This window comes from Salvelinus namaycush, chromosome 7 (genome assembly GCF_016432855.1).
Source record: "Salvelinus namaycush isolate Seneca chromosome 7, SaNama_1.0, whole genome shotgun sequence".
Classification (NCBI taxonomy): domain Eukaryota; kingdom Metazoa; phylum Chordata; class Actinopteri; order Salmoniformes; family Salmonidae; genus Salvelinus; species Salvelinus namaycush.
This window is the reverse complement of record NC_052313.1, coordinates 12,944,466-12,968,559: the sequence shown is the minus strand read 5'-3', so window position 1 is coordinate 12,968,559 and position 24,094 is coordinate 12,944,466. Positions and strand designations below refer to the sequence as shown.

Here is a 24,094-nt window from a genome sequence, read left to right as displayed (position 1 = left end):
CTTGACGAATGGGTTGGTATAATTTTTTTAATAAACCAATGGACATTGAGGAATCGTTTAGGTTGGGCGTGTACAATAACTTTATGAGAATGTTATTGGTTGATTATAATGAATAGCAGACCATCAACTGACCACCTGCAGTATTGTCAGAAAGGAGGCGGACCCACCGGCTTTGTCATTCGTTGTACACCGTTAATGTAGCAAGTCTTGCATAACGTGGACAGTTGTGAAATGTCAAGTAACATTAATTAATTGTCAGTAGTTTACTGTCACTGTCTTTTGTATAATAATTTGGTCAAATACATTACATTCTTGAATACCGCTACATTCGATCAAGGTCGTGACAATTTGTTAACGTAAAACCTTCGATGAATGGCTCTTCGCCTTGTCGGTCACAACTGAACAGTCCAATCAGCTGTCTTCAAACTGAGACCGTGATGAATTCAATATGGACGTAAAATGTACCAGTTAACCAGCTAGCTAGCTTTTTGCCGAAATCTAGTTAATTCCCAAGCTTCTGTTTTATTTCGATGTTGTGGCTGAAACAGTTGTCTCTGTTTCTCACAACTGCTTAGTTTCTTTTCAACCGCAGTGTATTTGGGTTTTTTAAATAATTCAAACGGGGGGAGATCACTTGGAGAAAAGGTAATAATATGCTAACGATAACTAGCTAGATTTCTAGCCCAGCTCCTGCTTGTCCTGGGCGTGTTTTCAGATGTTCTGCGTAGACAACAATGCTACACAAGCAAGGTGAAGTAGCCAGCTAATTAGCAACTCTTGCAGTTCTGATAATAAACATGGATGGCCCTTCACTGTAATTATCCTGACAGTCTTAACCTGATAACTAGATTTATGTGTTGTTGTTAGCTAGCTTGCTAACTAACTATTTTAGCTATTGCTTTTAGCTATTGGTCTTGCTTGCCACGCCATGTGCACTGAGGAGTGCAGCTGCCTGGTTTATCAGAATAAAACCACGGGCATTCTCAAGAAAAAAAGATTAAGAACGCTATATTCACTTGGTTTTGGCCCATGGCATTAACGTTAGGCTAGTTGGGCCTTTTGTTGCAGCCATAACTTGTTAGCCTCCATAAAACGTCAGCGCCCTTATTTGCTATGCACATATATCTTCACAATGGGCAGGGCCATATATCAGAACACTCTGCTGATACCATATCAGTAGCTAACTACATTGCTTTAACCTCTGTTATCATGTTTAAATGTGGACTCCCACGCTTTATTTTTCAGCCAAGTGCCCAAAGAAAGAAACTAACGTTAGCTAACTGCTGTAGTTAGTTAGCTAGTTGACATAGCTAGAAATATCGGTAGGTCTACACACCAAGATAATAATGGTAATGCATTTCAAGTGACCTGTCAAACTGATTGTTTTTCACAAATCACAATATGTTGCTCATACTGATTACAGTATTTGAACAGGTTGATACATCATTACCATTTAATATTGGCAGGTTGTTTTGGTCATGCAGTTTGCCAAAAATAAAAGCATTTAGAGACTTGTCACTGAAATGGATGTCATTGTAATTCATAGGTTCGGTACTGTACAGCTACATCTGACTTGATCCTATTATGTACACAGTGTGAAGAGGCTGGTTTGATGTGCACGACACTGAGAGAGGAGGCACCATGAGTGGGGAGCTGGATGCGCTGACTGTGGTGAACCAGCTACGAGATCTTGCAGCTGACCCCCTCAACAGACGAGCCATAGTACAGGACAATGGCTGCTTACCGGGGCTCATCCTCTTTCTGGACCACCCCAACCCTCAGGTCGTCTACTCCGCATTATTAGTAAGGCTCATCCACCACCATTTGATCGTTTTGTTGGTTATGCATAAGGTCACAAGTTTTTCCTGAACATATGACCTGGAAAAACTCCAGGCCCTATTATGCAGAAATGTGGCCTGCTCCTATGACACAATTATCAAAAGGAATTTGGAACAGGGAAGAAGGACAGTCTAATCTTGAGTGTACCATGCAGCATGCGGTAAGTCATTCATAACCGTCCGTCCAGTGGTGTCAGGACAGGTTAGGTTAGAGTGACGGTGCGAAGGGCAATCCCTCCCTCTGTGTCGGTGCCAGGCAGAAACATTGATATTTACCCAGCAACATCTACAACAGCGTTTACCTAACTTGGTCCTGCCCCCCACCCCCGGGTGCATGTTTTGTTTTTTGCCCTAGCACTACACAGGTGATTCAAGTAACCAACTCATCATCAAGCTTTGATTATTTGAATCAGCTGTGTAGTGCTATGGCAAAAAACAAAACGTGCACCCAGGAGAGGCCTCAGGACCGAGTTTGGGAAACCCTGTTGTAGAAGAACCCTGTAGAGGAACCAGGGGATTGGTGTCGTCTGGTGCCTGGTGTGGCTCTCTGATGCCAGGCTGTAATAATGTTAATTAAAACTAGTTGCAAAATAAACTAAAAAATATCAACAGAAAAAAAAGTGGTAGGTTGCATCACCCATATCTGAGACTGCAACAAAATTACAGTTGTATTTTCTTGTAGCTACATGATAAACAATGTCAGTGTTTGAAGAAGAGTGTTCTCGGGCACATCTCCTAGGATACACACACACATCTGAGTGCTTTATATAATAGTTGTTATTTAGTGGTGACCTGGACAGTGTACACTCAAAGCCTGTACTTGTTGCATTGGTTATGCAACACACACACACACACACACACACAGTACTAGCTCTCACCAGTGGTGTAAAGTACTTAAGAAAAAATACTTTAAAGTACTACTAAGTTGCTTTTTCAGCTATCTGTACTTTACTATTTATATTTTTTACTTCTACATTCCTAAAGAAAATAAAATACCTTTTTACTCCATACATTTTTGCGGACACCCAAAAGTACTCATTCATTTTTATAGGAAAATGGTCCAATTCACTCACTTATCAAGAGAACATCCCTGGTCATTCCTACTGTGTTTGTAAATAATGTCTGAGTGTGCCCCTGGCTATCCGTAAATAAATAAACAAGAATTGTGCCATCTCCTTTGCTTAATATAAGGAATTTAAAATTATTTATACTTTTACTTTTGATACTTAAGTATATTTTAGTAATTCCATTTTCATTTGATACTTAATTATATTTAAAACCAAATACTTTTAGACTTTTACTCAAGTAGTATTTTACTGGATGACTCACTTTTACTTGAGTCGTTTTCTATTAAGGTATCTTTACTTCTACTCCAGTATGAAATTTGAGTGCTTTTTCCATCACTGGCTCTCACTGCGCTGAAGTAGCTGGTTGGCTGCTCAGCTGTGATTGTGTGTATGCATCTTTGCCTGGCTGAGTTTTAACACACACACACATACACAACCAGAGAGAGTGATAGCCCTAGGTTTGTTTAAGCTGTAATGGCTTCCCTTGTCCTTCCAGGCAGTGCGCTACCTTGCAGAATGTCGGTCCAACAGAGAGAAGATGAAGGGAGAGCTGGGCATGATGCTGAGTCTGCAGAATGTCATGCAGAAGTAAGTCCCCTACCTGTCACCGCACTGCACTGTATCGGAATGAGCACACACACACTGCACTTTTCACTGAAAACCTGATCCTAATATTTCTCTTGTTTTCAGAGGACAATAATTGCCTCAGTGACTGTCTGCAAATTTTCTTGACAGGAAGGTTGTCCAAGGTTGCCATGTCAGGTTGAATTTGATTGATTCTGAATTAGTCTGCCGCTAAACAATTAATTCGCTGTTTCTGCACATTTAGTGATTTAATGCAACCTGCCACTTTTTTAATTTTTAAAATGTTACCCTTATTTAACTAGGCAAGTCGGTTAAGAACAAATACTTATTTTCAATGACGGCCTAGGAACAGTGGGTTAACTGCCTTGTTCAGGGGCAGAACAACACATTTTTACCTTGTCAGGGGATTTGATCTTCCGGTTACTAGTCCAACACTAACCACTAGGCTACCTGCCACCCCGATCTAGTCAGTATCCCCACTGGTTTAAAAAAAATTCGGAATAATGTTAGGGTTGCCAGGTATTTTTCTCATGGACAGTTATCGGCTAAGCAGCTAAGTCTACACTTTCATCGCTGCATCTGTCTTTTCAAATAAATACATGTTAATGTCCATTAAATGCCCTTTAGTTAGGCATAAAACATTAAACATTTAATTTTCCCTTACTGTAAACTAGGCCTGGGAATTGCCAGGAACCTCACGATACGATGTTATCACCATACTTATGTACCGATACGGTATGTATTGAGATTTTATACTGCGATTTTTATTGCAGTTGGATGTTCCAAACATATTGCTTACTATATGTCTGCTGCAGAGGGATATGAGAGGATGATTAAAAAAATAAAAATCAGCCATGGACAGAAAAGTGCTGAAAGCAACATGTTGGCTCACTATTTAAAAAGATGGGGAACCAGCTATAGCATGAAAAATACAGATTTGGCGCAGGTACAACCCACTAGCATTAGCTAACGCTACCTAGCGGCAACAAAAACAAATATTTGTTTTTACTAATCGATACTCAGAGTCAAAGTATGGATTTGTAATATCGTCCAAAATAATATTGTGATTTCCCCCCCCTATCACTACTAAAAAAAAGTTGTTTAAAAAGAATGCCCTCTGTTACCTTGCTAAATCAATATGGCTTACACATTCTGGTCACCCAGTGGGGTCGCTAGACCTCCGAGGTGTGTGGTGCTCCAGATAGGGTTGTTGTGTGCTCCCCCTCCTAGTGAGAGTAACTGGAGGGTGTGTGGTAAATGACTGCTGTTTATGATTGGCACTCAGAAGTGTGCCAGCGGTTGGCAGGCCTGGTATCAGGCTGTATGATCTTCTCCCAGGGCAAAACTCTCTGTGAGACTGACCCAGTCACTTCAGCTAGCAACAGGCCCTATCAAGATGGGTCCTGCGGTCACACCGACTCCCTCTGCTCCCATTCCACACAGTGACTTTGGGTGGAGGTCATTAATGGCTGGAGAGCCTGTGAACACAAGACTGAAGGGAAAGTCGAGCCAAGTTACCACTCCCAAGGCTCTATTATTATTATTGGTACAGAGATTTAGCTTGTGAATGGAGCTTTGTCTAGTCCATTCACACAGAAGACCAATGCCTATAGCATTCCTTAAGCCTGTCGCATGTCCGTCGCCCCCCACACACATTCTGAAATCACATTTTTGTCCCCCCCAGTTTTATCATTGGAATGCGATACAAAATGAGGCAACGGTGTGCTTTAGGACCATGCAGACGCCTCCAAGCTGTCGTGTAGGCTGTTTGGAGTGTTTATTCAACTGGATTAAAAAATATAAATATAATATTTTTGTTCGTTTTGGTGTTCTGCTGTTGGCGCCACAATTTTTTCTTGAGGCAAGTCGATGTTTGGTTGCCGAAGTCTACACCCCTTTGTCGGTGATAGGTCAACAGTAGGGGTGGGAACTATTGACAGGATGATTCAATTAAGTGTTTGCTCTCTTTCAACTAGAGAGACAGGGGAGCGGCAGGTAGTCCAGTGGTTAGAGCATTGGATTGATAACTGGAAGGTTGCAAGATCGAATCCCCGAGCTGACAATGTAAAAATCTGTCATTCTGTCCCTGAACAAGGCAGTTAACCCACTGTTCCTAGGCCGTCATTGAAAATAAGAATTTGTTCTTAACTGACTTGCCTAGTAAAATAATAAAGATAGGCCCTACTGTCCAGCACACCACATGTTTTCATTGGTTATGGCGCATTTGCCGCTTGACCCACATGCCTGCATGGTGATACCAAAGATGTTTATAACTAAACCAATGGTAACAAATTAGAACAAGCAAGGAGGGGGGCAGAGCCAAGCTAGCGAGATCCTATTGGAGGGTTCTAGCATCCTCTGCATATTTCCGTTAAGGAACGCCTACTCTGTGTGTTCGTGGTGCAATAACTCAATTTGCCTTTGCACTCCTCCTAAACAAGGCGATTTTTAAAAACGTTTGCAACGGGTAAAGTCTACAAACCTTAGTCCACTCTGTTCATAGCATATTCTAGTTTTCGGGACAGAACTGTATTGATCAAATTTTCAACAACGAAAATTTGTAGACTGTCAGCCAAAATCCATTTCGCACCATCTTCTCCCACTGCCCGCCATGTTTGGTAGTGAGTGGAATCGCCAAGTGGATGCTTCACATTTCTAATCTCATCAAAAAAATAAATGGCCTCTCACTGTCAACTGCGTTTATTTCAGCAAACTTAACATGTGTAAATATTTCTATGAACATAAGATTCAACAACTGAGACATAAACTGAACAAGTTCCACAGACATGTGACTAACAGAACTGGAATAATGTGTCCCTGAACAAAGGGGGGGTCAAAATCAAAAGTAACCGTCAGTATCTGGTGTGGCCACCAGCTGCATTACGTACTGCAGTGCATCTTTCCCTCATGAACTGCACCAGATTTGCCAGTTCTTGCTGTGAGATATTACCCCACTCTTCCACCAAGGCACCTGCAAGTTCCTCTGACTTTTCTGGGGGGAATGGCCCTAGCCCTCACCCTCTGATCCAACAGGTCCCAGACGTGCTCAATGGGATTGAGATCCGGGCTCTTCGCTGGCCATGGCAGAACACTGACATTCCTGTCTTGCAGGAAATCACGCAGAGAACGAGCAGTATGGCTGGTGGCATTGTCATGCTGGTGGGTCATGTCAGGTTGAGCCTGCAGGAAGAGTACCACATGAGGGAAGAGGATGTCCTCCCTGTAATGGACAGCGTTGAGATTGCCTGCAATGACAAAAGCTCAGTCCGATGATGCCACAGACCATGACGGACCCTCCCTCCAAATTGATCCCGCTCCAGAGTACAGGCCTCGGTGTAACGCTCATTCCTTCGAGAATAAACGCGAATCCGACCATCACTCCTGGTGAGACAAAACCGCGACTCGTCAGTGAAGAGCACTTTTTGCCAGTCCTGTCTGGTGAGCACTGATGGAGGGATTGTGCGTTCCTGGTGTAACTCAGGCTGTTGTTGCCATCCTGTACCTGTCCCGCAGGTGTGATGTTCGGATGCACCGATCCTGTGCAGGTGTTGTTATACGTGGTCTGCGAGGATGATCAGCTGTCCGTCCTGTCTCCCTGTAGTGCTGTCTTAGGCGTCTCACAGTACGGACATTGCAATTTATTTCCCTGGCCACATCTGCAGTCCTCATGCCTCCTTGCAGCATGCCTAAAGCATGTTCACGCAGGGACCCTGGGCATCTTTCTTTTGGTGTTTTTCAGAGTCCGTAGAAAGGCCTCTTTAGTGTCCTAAGTTTTCATAACTGTGACCTTAATTGCCTACCGTCTGTAAGCTTAACGACCGTTCCACGGGTGCATGTTCATTCATTTTTTATGGTTCATTGAACAAGCATGGGAAACAGTGTTTAAACTCTTTGCAATAAACATCTGTGAAGTTATTTGGATTTTTACGAATTATCTTTGAAAGACAGCGTCCTGAAAAAGGGCTGTTTCTGTTTTGTTGCTGAGTTTACATCCATTGAAATTGTCTCATTGTTCTATCTGTGGTGATACCCCAGCACCTACAGGGCACGACTGCTGTCTGTGGGTTGGTGGAATTTGTGGGTTGCCTTCAAAATAAGTCCCTTATTTAAAGTGATGCAAATGGAACACATGGTGGAATCATGCCATATTTGGATGAGATAATGCTAAACAAGTTTGCAATGTTTTTACATAATTTAATTAAACACAAATATTAATTTGACAATAAATAGAGAAAAACTATTGAAATCCCACTGATATATTAGACTGCATAATTGCATTGCGGGCATACATATGTTCACTGTGTACAGCCTTACCCCATTTCATGGGTGCATACTCCATAGGTATCAGCCTACTCAGTGACACCCACAGAACGCAACTATGTAGAGTTTTCATACATATTAGTTTTAACTCGTACTGAAGGACTCTGAAACCACTGTGAAATGAGCCACATTTAGCTCTGAGCGTTCAATGCACATAGTAAGTTAACTGATGAGGTAATGTGGCTTGTTTCAGAGTCATGCAATAAAGCTGAGACGCTAATATTTGGGTAAACTCTACATAGTTATGATCAGTGGGTGTCTGAGTAGGCTGATAATCCGTTTTATGGGTGCACAATCCATAGGTAAGGCTGTACAGTGACCTCAGCTGACTGTAGTTTTCTGTCGGCGTAACCCTCTCAAGGTTCACTGTTTTATTGTTCACATTACTACGTCTGTTATCTAGTTTGTGTGTCTTTCTTTTTTAATGCAGGTTGCTACAGGAGTTTGGCCCAAGCAGGCCTTTTCTTCTTATTGGTGTTCTTTACTAGTGGTTTCTTTGCAGCAATTCGACCATGAAGGTCTGATTCACACAGTCTCCTCTGAACAGTTGATGTTGAGATGTGTCTGTTACTTGAACTCTGTGAAGCATTTATTTAGGCTGCAATTTCTGAGGCTGTTAACTCTAATGAACTTATCCTCTGCAGCAGAGGTAACTCTGGGTATTTCATTCCTGTGGCGGTCCTCATGAGAGCCAGTTTCATCATAGGGCTTGATGAGTTTTTGCGACTGCACTTGAAGAAACTTTCAAAGTTCTTGACATTTTCCGCATTGACTGACCTTCATGTCTTAAAGTAATGATGGACTGTCGTTTCTCGTTGCTTATATGAGGTGTTCTTCCCATAATATGGACTTGGTCTTTTACCAAATAGGGCTATCTTCTGTATACCACCTCTACCTTGTCACAACACAACTGATTGATTCAAACGCATTAATAAGGAAATCAAGTCCACAAATTAACTTTTAACAAGGCACCCCTTTTCATTGAAATGTATTCCATGTGACTACCTCATGAAGCTGGTTGAGAGAATGCCAAGAGTATGCAAAGCTGTCATCAAGGCAAAGGGTGGCTACTTTGAAGATTCTCAAGTATAAAATATATTTTGGTTAACACATTTTTGGTTACTACATTATTCCTTATATGTTATTTCATAGTTTTGATGTCTTCACTATGCAGGAAATAGCAAAAAAATAAAACAAACCCTGGAATGAGTAGGTGTGTCCAAACTTTTGACGGGTACTGTATGTATGTGGACACCTTTAAGGAATGAATGCCAGAATTGGAAGGCTGGTTTGCACAGCTCAACTATGCCAGACAACAGACGTCCTATCTGGTTTTATAGGCTGAATGATGTCTTGGTGACATATATAGTATTAGCCTGCAGGGGCATCCTGGGACCGTCACAGTGTGGCAGTACTGACCACGTATGTCTGTGTCAAGGAATACTGCTGTCCTCTAGCCATGCTCTGTTGTCTCCACAAAGGAGACAATGTACTTAGCTCATGTATGCTTTATAAATCATATTGATTTACTGATAAATTATCAGTCTCTCTGATTCGACAGGGATGATTTACTTATGTCTACATTTCTCTGTTAAAGATGCACTATGTAGAAATTGCTCCGCCATTTCCTGGTTGCTAAATTTGTAATAGTTCGCATAATTTCAGTTTTTAACAAAACAAGTATAGTGTAGATAATCATTTTACCGTCTAAACCACTGTGAAATATATTTTCCATAACCACACACATTGTATTTCTATCTGTTTTGAAGCTTGTTTACAAAACCAAAGTAAAAGACTCAAAAACAGAACTTTATCACGGGAAGCATAGACACCGCACACAGAACAGATCTAACGGTTCTTAGACTTGCGTTCAATGAGTGACAGATCTATAACACACATTTCCATGTGAATTTGGTCAACAACAAAAAAGAAGTGACACATTGCAGCTTTTAAATGACATTAGACTAATACTTTCATTAACAGTATTATTATTGAACCTTTTAGAGACGGACGGAGACCTTAGTGAATGTATGGTCGTTTTATGAGTGTAGTGTGGTCATTTCTCCTCCTACGAGGCTGGCTATTTATACAGTGGAAAGGTTAGGTGGTGACAGGCCTGTCACACTGGCTCTCTGTAGGGGACCACCCCCCCATCCCACCCTACCTCCTCCATGCAGCTGGACAGCTGTCTTACTGTGCGTCTGGCAATGAGACTACTTCTAGAAATATCAACCACTCAATAGAGTATGCAAAGCTGTCATCAAGGCAAAGGGTGGCTACTTTGAAGATTCTCAAGTATAAAATATATTTTGGTTAACACATTTTTGGTTACTACATTATTCCTTATATGTTATTTCATAGTTTTGATGTCTTCACTATGCAGGAAATAGCAAAAAAATAAAACAAACCCTGGAATGAGTAGGTGTGTCCAAACTTTTGACGGGTACTGTATGTATGTGGACACCTTTAAGGAATGAATGCCAGAATTGGAAGGCTGGTTTGCACAGCTCAACTATGCCAGACAACAGACGTCCTATCTGGTTTTATAGGCTGAATGATGTCTTGGTGACATATATAGTATTAGCCTGCAGGGGCATCCTGGGACCGTCACAGTGTGGCAGTACTGACCACGTATGTCTGTGTCAAGGAATACTGCTGTCCTCTAGCCATGCTCTGTTGTCTCCACAAAGGAGACAATGTACTTAGCTCATGTATGCTTTATAAATCATATTGATTTACTGATAAATTATCAGTCTCTCTGATTCGACAGGGATGATTTACTTATGTCTACATTTCTCTGTTAAAGATGCACTATGTAGAAATTGCTCCGCCATTTCCTGGTTGCTAAATTTGTAATAGTTCGCATAATTTCAGTTTTTAACAAAACAAGTATAGTGTAGATAATCATTTTACCGTCTAAACCACTGTGAAATATATTTTCCATAACCACACACATTGTATTTCTATCTGTTTTGAAGCTTGTTTACAAAACCAAAGTAAAAGACTCAAAAACAGAACTTTATCACGGGAAGCATAGACACCGCACACAGAACAGATCTAACGGTTCTTAGACTTGCGTTCAATGAGTGACAGATCTATAACACACATTTCCATGTGAATTTGGTCAACAACAAAAAAGAAGTGACACATTGCAGCTTTTAAATGACATTAGACTAATACTTTCATTAACAGTATTATTATTGAACCTTTTAGAGACGGACGGAGACCTTAGTGAATGTATGGTCGTTTTATGAGTGTAGTGTGGTCATTTCTCCTCCTACGAGGCTGGCTATTTATACAGTGGAAAGGTTAGGTGGTGACAGGCCTGTCACACTGGCTCTCTGTAGGGGACCACCCCCCCATCCCACCCTACCTCCTCCATGCAGCTGGACAGCTGTCTTACTGTGCGTCTGGCAATGAGACTACTTCTAGAAATATCAACCACTCAGCCCAGTGGGCTCTGGGAGAGACTTGGACAGGCCTAGACCACAGGAGAGGACACCCAGCTGTAATGGAGACCACCGTTGTCGTGTTGCACAGAGGGGAAGAGTAGACATGGAAACTTTACTGTTTATGCGTCCACTTCCTTATTGACTTGGATTCATTGGTACCATCTTGCCCTTGTCTGGATTTGAAGAGAGGACTTGGACACGACGAAAGTCAAGGTTATTGAAATAACATGTGAAAAATGAAAAATCTCACACAGCAAGTATGCCTTTGTTTGCTGAGACAACTGTCCACAAAATTATTTGAAAAAAATGTACCTTTTGATACTTAGCCTCTCTTTCTCCCACCCTATATTCTCCCCCTCCCACCCCTCTCCTCCCTAACCCTCCCTCAGGAGCACCTCCCCAGGGGAGACCAAGCTGCTGGCATCTGAGATTTATGAGATTCTGCAGGCGGCTGGTAATGAGCAGGCAGAGCAGGCCGAGGCTGAAGCCGCCTCCTGCAGACGCAAGGCCCACTTCTTCCTGGGCTCCACCAACAAGAGGGCCAAGACCGTGGTGCTGCACATCGACGGCCTGGACGACTCAGTGAGTGGATGGTGGTGTTCTCACATTGTACACACACAATCCCATAACACACCTGAGGAGAGCAGTTTGCCAGACCAACGGCCCAGGCTCCATTCCAAACTGGCTGCTTGCTTCATGACTTCTTGCCTTTTAATGTGTCTCCTTGGGATGAAAACAGGTGAAAAAATAGAATCTCTTTCTTCGTTATTGTGATAGGTTAACACAGTTGATAAGTCACCACCTCTAAGAACCCTTGAGTTGGGCATATTGTCGCCCTGTTGTCAATGTGACCACACAGTCTTAACACACATTGTCAAGTAATGTGGGTCAGTGTTGTAAATGTCAGCCATTGAACAGCAGGGTGTTGAGATTAAACCTGAACATCACACCACAGGAGAGCTGCACCTGTCACTGATCACATTACACCAGACAGACAGCCTCAGTGACCAACACTCATACCACAAGACAATGGAAGATGAGCTTTTTTGACATTTCATGTCTATTACCGTGTTGTATATGTATGCAACATTAAACCCCTTCATCTGAATAGAATGTGAAGGTTTACAGGGTTTCTGGGTGACCATTTTATTTAAGACTGAATTGGTCTTGTCCTCTGCACAACTTCCCTGTCTCTCTCCATCCCTCAGACTCGTAGAAGTCTGTGTGAGGAGGCCCTGCTGAAGATCCCAGGGGTGATCAGCTTCACCTTCCAGATGGCTGTGAAGAGGTGTGTGGTCAGGATCCGCTCTGACCTCAAGGCTGAGGTGAGTTACCCTCTCCACAATGTCATTCCACGGCACTGGGAAATGGATGATGAACATCCCTTTTTTGATTACTTTGTGATCCTGTGATGAAGAACATCCATCTTTGTGTTCCTCAGGCGCTGGGCACGGCCATCAACTCCACCAAGGTGATGAAGGCTGCACAGGTGGTGAAGGGAGAGGATGGAGGAGAGGTAAGTGGAGGGAGGGAGGGATAGTACTGTCAAATGAAATTACAACTCACTTTACAGTAAAACAATCAAATGAAGGTGAACAGAAGCTAATAATATAAAACAAAATAATTTAGAAATAATTTATTCAAGGCTGTGCTAAATAACTGTAAAATAATTGAGTAATCTTCAGGCTAAAAGGGTAGGTTTTGAAACATCATTTAAAAACCTCCACTGTGTCTGGCCTTCTTACCTGACAGGGCAAGTCATTGGGTTATTGTTGTGCTGTTGCAGCTTTGGCTAGGGCTTATTGTTTTTCAAAATGTCCACACCCAATGGGAGTAGGCATGGTAGAGCTCTTTGCAAACCCATACGTTTGTAGCTGCTGTGTGCTGGGAATATGTTTATATCCTGGTGTGCTTGGGATGGTAGCTTGATCACAGATGAATCTTGGTTATTTGGAGTGACACCATTAGCTGGTCAGCTCTCTCTAACCTGAGGGGATTACTCACCGCCAGGTCACATGACCAATCCCAGCATGCCCTGGGAGCAGTGTGGCACTACACCATGTATCTTTGGGAAACTGCAACCCCCATCAGAGGAGAAGAGCCAGCAACAGAACTCCCACTCCCGTCTGAAGTAGTTAGATTAGGGGGAGTTTTCTTCCTTGAGGTGCTCAATCATGGCTTGAAATGTCCCTCTCCAACAAGCCACAGCTCCTCACTGACCTGCTGCTGTTCCTGTTATGTCCATCAGGGTGCAGAGCTGGTTCATTTATGTTTCAGAGATGACACTGGAGAGGTAGAGAATAGCTTGAAATTGCCTGAGCCTGGTGTTGTTTTGTCTGCACTGTTTTTGTCCCCCACAATGAAATCGGTGATGGGACTGTGGATCTGTCTACGTCTATGTTCGTCACATGCAATATCTTAGACAGCACTGGCCCGATTTTGACGTAACTTCTGTGAATGATGCGTCTTGCCTTAGAGATCTCACATTTACATAATTACATAGATTGTCAAGATGGTGGCGCTATAACAAGCGATTGCAAATGCCAGCCTTGAAAGGTCACGCCACCTCGTTTGACCTGAAGTCATGAAATTTGGTACATAGGTCCCTCTCCTAACAAAGGAACACATTTACCTCAGGGACCCATAAGGTCTGCCATGATGGATTTTAGCCTTTTAGAATTTTGTGGGAAAAAATTAAAACGCCAGTCCTCTGGCACTGAATGACTGATCTGCATGAAACTTGATATGTTGCATCTATGGACAAAGGTCTACCATCACACAATATTTTCCAGACTTGTACCTAAAACAACATGGGCACTATTGACCAATAAATATTAACGTGGGCGTGGTCTGGCACATAAATGCATATAATTCAGTCACAGATATTCATATTGTAAGACAATTTGGTAAACATGTTGCAAAAACTGTCAAGACTCAACATATGCAAGAACATTCATATCGACCACATGGTGGCACTATAACGGGACATATTTTGTTACTACCAGTATAGTCTAGTTTGAATTGTTGTCACTAATTGGCCCAAGGGGTGGGGGCTGCATCATTTGTGGGGGATGACATGTTTACTGTTGCCTTGTTTAATTAAACCAGTTTGCCACTAGGCAGGGATTCTGAACAATTGTTGTCTATCTCTCTCTCCCCCCTCCCTCCGTCTGTCCCACCTTCCCTTCCACCGTCCTTACGTCCCACCCTCTCCCTCCCTCCGTCTGTTCCCCCAGCTGATGCTTCCATTCCAGGAGGGTGCGGAGGTGGTGGTGGTGGAACACAATGTGGACGTCCCAGACTACCTCCCTGAGGAGGAAAGCCCGTCTCAGGAGCAGGACAAGGCCGTGACCCGTGTGGGTTCCATCACAGATGGCGTGGGCTGGCTCAGCACCGCCGCCAACTTCCTGTCCCGCTCCTTCTACTGGTGACCACTTCCTGTGTCAGTACCCATCGTCAAAACCCAAAACTACCAACTGATGGTCGGTCGCCTTAGCCCACCAGCCCTGCCTAGCCCCTTCCCCGGTCATCCAGCCCTTCTACTCTCTAGTCCCTCTCAGCAGCCACACAGAGTACCACTCTGCTCAGTGTCTATATGGAGCACTGGACTGCCATGCGCACCCTGAATAGGGTTGCAAAATTCCAGGAACTTTCAATAAATTCCCTGGTTTTCCAGATATCCCGGTTGGAGGATTCCTGGAATCAGGAGGGAATAAGCAGGAAAACTGGTAGCCTCCTTCCAGGATTTCTGGAAAAGCAGGTAATTTATTGAAAGTTCCTGGAATAACTTGTATATAAGAGGAAATAAGCTAAGAACATGCTAGCTACTGTACCACAGGTAAAGCGCTGCACACTAAATACACATTCAATCGTTACACATTATGCACCTCACAAGCCATCGACGGAGGACTTCAGAATCAGCTTCTCTTCTTTTCCTTTAGAAAATGAGCTTTCTCTGATGCCCGACGGTCCATCATCTCTTTGAAACCAAATTGCATTGTGGGAATGCATGGCGTTGCGTAGTCTTCTGAGTTGGAGCGATTGCATTGGATGACGCTGCGCTTGTGGAAATAGGTTATTTTTGTGCATGAGTTTGAGTTCTCATCTTTTCCTCATTTTAAAAAACGTTTTTTTTCACCTTTTTCTGTGTTTTGCCAATCTCTAATTAACTTTTGGTTCCCTCATGTGGGGAGCCTGTTTAAAGCATGCTGTAATTATTTTGTGTGTGCTGATCTTGCTTGTTGCCTTTCCTCAATCCTTTGTGTGTGCCTTTCTGATGCTTTGCTGCAATTTATTTATTATTAGTGGTCCATTTTAACTTTGCTCTAAACCTTTGAAGCCTTGTGAATAATGCAATCTCGGTCCTCTACGTCCGGAGCTTATTTGCCCTAGCATGTCATGTCTCTCACAGGGAGATGTCATATCTGTTGTAAGGAAACGAGACCCCAGCGAAGGCTGCGGTCCAGTCAGTCAAATGACACTAGCTTCCCCGTAGAGGACTGTTGATGCAGAAAGAAAAGGGAAATTGCGATGGTTACTGTTCTACTATAACCATCTGCATTGGTCCACGTGTTACCTCTTGTTAGTCTCCTAGGACTTGGGAATCCCTTGGTTGAACAATACAGTAGAGGTGTGTTCAGACAGATCGTTGTTGTGATGTATTGACTGACATCCTGAATTTACTTCTTAGTTCTTTCCCCTTCACGGTTTTCATATAGCATTATCATATGGCGGTCTGAGAGTAGTCAACTAGGCCTAAATCATTGTAGTGGAGAAAAGTATCTCAACCTAAAGCTCATCAACATCTTCACTATTGTGGCCCAGCCACTTTAATATTTGTTTTACCCCCTTTAGCCAGCAGTGTCCTTAAAACAAAGTACACACACACACACCATTGCTGCTGAGAGGAAGACCGTAGAGGTGTAAGCAGCATCGGGGGGTGGATATGTACATTTTGTAATGGTCTCCAAGCTATGTTAATCTCAGTCCTGAAATCATGTTTTTTTTCTGTTAGACAGTTCAACTTCGTCTCCATTTTACTTTGTTGAAAAATGTCACGGAATATATTTTTCAATGTAGATAACACCCTTTATCAAGAGGCTTTGACCAATTTCCGATACATTTAAAGTATGATGATACTGTAGGTTCTTGCAGAGAACTGGTTTTGGATTGACTTAATTTTCTTTTGAGAGCCCTTTCATGCCTGTAATCCTGCCTTCATGATCTCATCTGATTTGAGTGTGATTGACATGCATTGTGTAAAGGAAGTGCCGACCAGACAATGAATAGTCTCCTGCTGGAGGCCATACTCACAGCTCACATGGCTCGTCGAATAGTATGATTTAAAATGTCCTCAAAGAATTAGCCTAATAACATATATCCACTAAAGTGAGTGTCTCTTATCTAGCACCAGCCCTCAAAAGTAGTGCTTACCAACAACAACGACAACAACAACAACAAGTCATATAATGAAGTTGAGAAATCATCAGTGTTATATTTAATCCCAATCCTTAGTCTTCCGTTTTTTGCTAACATCCACAGAATCAAGTCAAGATTCGCACCACGTGGAGTTAATTCTATTATATGTTATACCCCTTGTACTGTTTATCATAAATACTTGAACACGTTATTTTGTCTCTCTTTAAATCCCCCATGTGATATGCAGTTAGTTTTTAATCCCACCCTATCCTTTAATAGCCACTACATCAGGATGGCTGACAGAATCGTGTAGCAAGTCCTCAGAATAGTAGCTTCTTCTCATATACAGTGTTTATCTGCCATATAATGTATTGCAGATCTCAAAACAGTTCATTCCTAATTCAAATATTAAAAAGAATTACAATTGTTTGCGTCTGTTGTGATGTCAGCAGTGTGTGGTCAAATCAAATTTTATTTGTCACATGCGTCGAATACAACCAGTGTAGACCTTAAGGTGAAATGCTTACTTACAAGCACTTAACCAACAATGCAGTTAAGAAAAATAAGTGTTAAGTAAAAAATAGATAAGTACAAAAAAAATAACCTGGTTGTATAGTTAGAGCAGCAGCGAGGCTATATGTACAAGGAAGTAGAGTACAGCAGTGTGTTGTCATGTCAGTAGAATGTTGTTGTCAGTAGTGTGTTGTGATGTCAGCAGAGTGTGGGTTGTGATGTCAGCAGAGTGTGGGTTGTGATGCAGTATTTTTTTTAAACTGCATTGTTGGTTAGGAGCTCGTAAGTAAGCATTTCACTGTACACGTTGTAATCGTCGCATTGACTAATAAAATTTGATTTGATGTCAGCAGAGTGTGGGTTGTGATGTCAGCAGAGTGTGTGCTGTGATGACGATCCTCATTTGAAGAGAATACTTTGGCCTAGGCACGCAGTCATCTACCATGGCCATAGTAGCTGTAAACCTGCTCGTGTTTCCAGATCAAAATGCTGAGGGTAGCAGAGAGAAAGAAGGAGATATGATCAAATCTATTTTCCTTGCAAGTGCAGAAATGTACTGCCATAGGACATCCCCCTGCTGTTACCACAGCCTGGTCCACCTCCCCCAGCTGTTCCCCCAGCCTGGTCCACCTCCCCCTGCTGTTCCCCCAGCCAGGTCCATCTACCCATGCTGGTCTACCTACAATAGGTGCTCCCCCAGCCTCGCCAGTCCACCTCCCCCTGCTGCTCCCCCAGCCTAGCCAGTCCACCCCCCCCCTGCTGCTCCCCCAGCCTAGCCAGTCCACCTCCCCCTGCTGCTCCCCCAGCCTAGCCAGTCCACCTCCCCCTGCTGCTCCCCCAGCCTAGCCAGTCCACCTCCCCCTGCTGCTCCCCCAGCCTAGCCAGTCCACCTCCCCCTGCTGCTCCCCCAGCCTAGCCAGTCCACCTCCCCCTGCTGCTCCCCCAGCCTAGCCAGTCCACCTCCCCCTGCTGCTCCCCCAGCCTAGCCAGTCCACCTCCCCCTGCTGCTCCCCCAGCCTAGCCAGTCCACCTCCCCCTGCTGCTCCCCCAGCCTAGCCAGTCCACCTCCCCCAGCCTAGCCCCCCCCCCCCCCCCCCCCCCCCCAGAGGCAGTGCTGCTGGTGCACATCTCTGGGTGGCTGTGCTCCTCTGTTCACCATGTGCCAGAGGGCTTGTCAGGCAAGTAGAGAGGCGTAGTTAGTGAATCTCACAGCTATCAGCTTTATATGAGGTGAACAGTCCTGAACACAGAAGGCTCAGTGAGGGAAGGATCAATAGTTCATTGAGGTCATGCAATGCTTTCAGTAAAACATTGCAATAATGTAACTTATTTATTATACATACCGGTACATCATTTGACCTTAAACTAAGTTCCTGTTATTATGAACCCACCTATCATGGCCCCACCTATAACATATTCTGAAGAAGCTACCCTGTATAGAAGACTGTCTTGTTCTCAGGGTAATGTGATGTGCTCTCCACTAGAGGGGGTCTCTTAGCTGAGAAAAAATGGAAATGACAAATTGTGACCAACAAATGTGAAAAACGACTCAAAATCCACCATTGTTCAATCTCATGTCAACGGAGAGGACATGGACAAACATACTGACAACTGTGTTTCTACATTAACAGAATAGATTCCTAAAAACAGACTTTCAGTCGGATTTAAGACTAGCAACTGTTTTAGCAATAGAGAGTTCTAGAGCAGTTCTCTGAAGTCAGGCCCATGATTCTATTAAAAGATTTGGGATGTATCGTCCCCCCCCCCCCCCAAAAGTAAATGTTAAGTAGAGCGAAGCAGTAATTGAACAGGGTAGCCGACGCGTTCAACCTTGACTTACATGGTTTCATAATTATCATTTAAAAATACCTGTCCTCTGGTTGTAGGCAATGTAGCATTGAGGAAAACCAAATATATTATATTTTCTACCAGGGTTTTTCTTTTAACAAGTCTCATAAATTCTTTAAATATTCTTCCAATATTCACTCACAAACTCCTACGGATACACCCACACATTCTGAAGAAAGCAACTATTTGCCAGGGAGAGAAGTAACAGAGCCAGCTACACCTCCCTGCAGATCTAGAACTGTGTGTGCTGGGATTCTGGAATAGTGGAGAGAACTAGCAGCTTATCTTATTTTGAGAATGTTAATTCCACAAAAAGGTTTTAATTTCTTGGATATTTCAAATAAGATTCCACTTCCACCCACATCTTGTCTGATCAAAAGGCACCAGTGCCCTTCTCCTAAACACGCCTTGTTCGCCTGCGATATCAGTCCTTTTGCATATTTGTGCATACGTGTCGTCCATATCACTAGGAGCAGCGCTATATGCATTTTTAATCTATGCTTGCCGGGGATGAGGGCCTGAGTGTGAGGAGATGGATAGGGAAGAACGGTGTATCTGCGGAGCCGCTTTGACGATTTGATTCCAGGTTCAGCATCCAGTCAATGAGATCAGCTGTAAATCCTCCTGCTCTGTGCACGGCGTGAAATGATGTGACTCCTGTAATTTATGTCAAATAACTTTTCAGGATGTGTGAGTGTAGCAATCAGCGTTACAGAGGCGCCATAACTCTTGGGCTGAGGGCCCCGGTGGAGATTTAATTGAGACATTTTTCTTTATCTTAAGCGCTGAGCGAGCGGCGTGTTGTTGTATAACGAGACGTAATGCCTCTCTTTAGATGGGGGGGGTCAACGGCCTGGATGAGGGAAGGTCACAGGCTGACTGGGTTGGAGATCCAATTTTCTCATGCAGGGTTCAGTCTCTATGGGGAATAAAAAGTGGAAAGACACCGGAGGAGCACAGCACTGAGAGGCCAGTGATGTCATTATTATGCTAAACATTCAACGTTAATCTTTACAGTATCTCCAGGATCAATGGAGTCATGACACTTTTAGTTCAGCCAGGATGGGCAACACTGGAGAGCATAAATAAGTGTACTTGTCAGCCAGAAAAAGGCACAGAAAAGAAGACTATCACTATGTACCTTTGTTATTTAGAATGCTGTGTGGCCCCCACCCTCCGCCTATGGAGGATGTATTGTGGGTATTATTATTATTATGATTGCGTATATATCTACTGCCTGTGTGTAAGTAGTCCGCCTTCCCTCCCTGTGAAATGGTCCTGATGAGATGCATGCCACACACACACACACACACACACACACACACACACACACACACACACACACACACACACCAAGTGAGAGAGAGAGGCTGTAGCTCATAATTGTGGCCGTAGTTCATTATGACCCTCGGATGATTTGGAGCAGCCAGGGGAGCCTCGTCCTCTGACACCGCCACGTCCGCCCGGCGACAACCACTCCAGGCACTGATTGGTGGGATGAAATGTTGCCGTCGAAAATTAAAAGGTCCCAGTGTCAAAATAATTCATGATATGCATAATCTTCCTGGCCTGATGAAATGGCGGATATCTGGATTAGGAGGATAATAAAAGCGATCAGGCTGCAGTTAAAACTCTTTAGCAGGCGAAGGAGGGAGGTGTCTGTTTTATCAGTGTCAAGAGTGCTGGATTATGGGGTCAAGATACTTCAAGGGTGTGTGTGTGTGTCCATGCTTCAATGTGTGTATGTATATTCCAGTGTATGGTGGTTCTCTCCACACCCCACCTGTGATTTGAATATCTGCTGTAATTGTCCCAAAACCGCTCATCAGTGGATCTGCCGTCCACCATTAGGGCTCAACAATATGGTGTGACATTCGAATTCCCCCCAATGACAGGTTATTAGGAGAGCCAAGCAGCCGGCACATAATTAAGCACCATAACGTTGACCTGTAATGTGAAGTAATGCTGAGAATGAATGGCAGGGAATGAAATAGGCACTTTGTTATAACACAGGAAAAGTGAGGGGGGTAGTTGGGCTAACCTTGTATCACATCAGGATCATTTTTACAACTACTTTCCTCTCTGGATTTGTCTTTGTAACAGGTGGGTAATATGGGGAGGATTGAGTAGCTGGGGGATGGCTGTGCTCGTTATAGGAGATTGTTTGACAACTGAGTTTATGCGATAAACTAGTATTCATTGTTGACCAGTTGTACTTAGGCTTCTCTTTCTCCTAAACTTAAAGATGACGTTTATGTAATTTCATGCACTTTACTTCCAGTGCTCTACATATGTGTGATATGAACAATGCCAATCTGCCATGAAAATAACCCCAAAAGTCAATTTTACTTGTTATTTTACCATTGAACTGCAGATTGTGAATCAATCCTTTACATTGAGCATATCAATGATGGAATCTATTTGAAGCTGCAGTACATGGCTGATATGGGACAGCAAAGAAAACATGTACATTTTCCATGTGGCACTGAAGCCTGTTACACAACTCAAGGCATGTTGGCTGCGGCCTCCGTCCGCCTTCTCTCCAACAGCTAGTGGACGTCGTGATGAGCAATGGATCCATCTGGTGTGTCCTCTCCTCCAACTGGTGTGTCCTCTCCTCCAACTGGTGTGTGAACATGAAGTATAGATTACATTTTTACCAGCCCAGAGCCACTGCTACCTGGAAGATATGGCCTATACACTGAGTGTACAAAACATTAGGAACCTTCCCAGTATTGAGTTACACCTTTTGCCCTCAGAACAGCTTAAAGTTTTTGGGGCATGGACTTTACAAGGTACCAAAAGGGATGGCATTGGACATGGGAAACTGACCTCTGACCTCATTTGATTGTGTAAACTCAAGGCCCTAATCAGGTCAAAGTAGTATTTATACTGAACAAAAATATAAACACGTCATGCAACAATTTCAAAGGTTTTACTGGGGTACAGTTCATATAAGTAAGTAAATGAATTAGGCCCGAATCTATGGATTTCGCATGACTGGGCAGGAATGCAGACATGGGTAGGCCTGGGAGGGCATAGGCCCACCCATTTGGCAGCCAGGCCCGGCCAATCAGAATTAGTTTTCCCCCACAAAATGGCTGTATTACAGACAGAAATAACCTAATACTGTAGAGTGTAGGTTAATGTAGTCAAGACAGTGTTTTTCTATAGGCAAGAGAGCATAATGTTTAAATGAGACTCATTACCTATTATTTTATATACACATTAAATGTGGTTTTATGAATGAATTCACATGTTAATTTACACAGTTCTAGAAGTCTTAGCCAGCCACCTGGTTATCAGTGTTGATTGAATGGTAGTCTCTCTCACCTCCAGACCTAGATGTAAAGTAACACTGTATGCTGAGGGCCTGTGTAATTGCGGGTTTGTGGCAGGGCTGTTGAACAGAAGGTCTGTACTCTTCTTTCCCTGTCTCTTTCTTTCCATCTCTTCCTCTCTCCTGGTCTCTCCCTCCCTCGCTACCTCTCTCCATCCATCCATCCCTCCCCCATCCATCTCTCTCTGTTAGTCCTCCCTCACCCCCTTTTCATAACGGTGACAGATGGCTTCAGATGAATCTCTCATAATCATGTCAGGACGGGTCCTCCGATCCCAATTCAACACATTTCATCAGAGAGAGAATTACACACAGATAATGCCTGCTGCTAGAACAGACAACAAAGGCACACAACGATGGGCCTGGCAAACAAGAGTTCCTTTAATCATGTGACTCCTGTTACACCACCTCACCCTCTTACCACAACAGAATGAACCCTGTCACACCACCTCACCCTCTTACCACAACAGAATGAACCCTGTCACACCATCTCACCCTCTTACCACAACAGAATGAACCCTGTCACACCACCTAACCCTCTTACCACAACAGAATGAACCCTGTCACACCACCTCACCCTCTTACCACAACAGAATGAACCCTGTCACACCATCTCACCCTCTTACCACAACAGAATGAACCCTGTCACACCATCTCACCCTCTTACCACAACAGAATGAACCCTGTCACACCACCTCACCCTCTTACCACAACAGAATGAACCCTGTCACAACACCTCACCCTCTTACCACAACAGAATGAACCCTGTCACACCACCTCACCCTCTTACCACAACAGAATGAACCCTGTCACAACACCTCACCCTCTTACCACACCACCTCACCCTCTTACCACAACAGAATGAACCCTGTCACAACACCTCACCCTCTTACCACACCACCTCACCCTCTTACCACACCACCTCACCCTCTTACCACAACAGAATGAACCCTGTCACACCATCTCACCCTCTTACCACAACAGAATGAACCCTGTCACACCATCTCACCCTCTTACCACAACAGAATGAACCCTGTCACACCACCTCACCCTCTTACCACACCACCTCACCCTCTTACCACAACAGAATGAACCCTGTCACACCACCTCACCCTCTTACCACAACAGAATGAACCCTGTCATACCACCTCACCCTCTTACCACACCACCTCACCCTCTTACCACAACAGAATGAACCCTGTCACACCATCTCACCCTCTTACCACAACAGAATGAACCTGCTGAAATTTGACTTCTCCCCAAGTTCCTCTGGGTCCAAATCACTAAGGACTTAAAATGGTCCACTCACACGCGCAGTCATGAAGAAGGCGCGACAGCTCCTCTTCCCCCATAGGAAGTTGAAAAAGTTTGGCGTGGCCCTCAAATCATCAAAAGGTTCTACAGCTGCACCATTGAGAGTATCTTGACTGGCTGCATCGCTGCTTGGTATGGTAATAGCACCACGATCGCATACGCTGCCGAGGGTGGTGCGGACAGCCCAGTACATCACTTGGGCCGAGCTTCCTTCAGGACTTCTATATCAGGCGGTGTGAAAGGAAGGCCTGGAAAATTGTTAAAGACTCCAGTCACCCAAGCCATAGACTGTTCTCTCTGTTTCCACACAGCAAGCGGTACTGGCTCATGAAGTCTGACACCTACAGGTTCCTGAACAGCTTCTATCCCCAAGCCATAATGCTGCTAAATACCTAACAA

At 43.7% G+C, this 24,094-nt stretch overlaps 1 protein-coding gene across 5 annotated transcripts; it reads left to right on the top strand.

The window, feature by feature from the left end:
* Positions 1-418: 418 nt before the first annotated feature.
* Positions 419-17,107, top strand: LOC120050983 (armadillo repeat-containing protein 1-like). Of its 5 annotated transcripts, none has more exons than XM_038997544.1 (7): positions 419-645; positions 1,595-1,782; positions 3,402-3,493; positions 11,652-11,844; positions 12,471-12,587; positions 12,704-12,778; positions 14,499-17,107. In XM_038997544.1, exons 2-7 carry the CDS (start codon positions 1,642-1,644, stop codon positions 14,691-14,693), a joined length of 813 nt encoding a protein of 270 aa, XP_038853472.1. In that variant the 5' UTR covers positions 419-645; positions 1,595-1,641; the 3' UTR covers positions 14,694-17,107. The 5 variants fall into 5 exon arrangements, with proteins under 5 accessions (XP_038853472.1, XP_038853468.1, XP_038853471.1 ...); XM_038997540.1 differs by having other exon boundaries at positions 420-645; positions 1,595-1,803; XM_038997543.1 differs by having other exon boundaries at positions 420-645; positions 1,547-1,803.
* Positions 17,108-24,094: the final 6,987 nt, after the last annotated feature.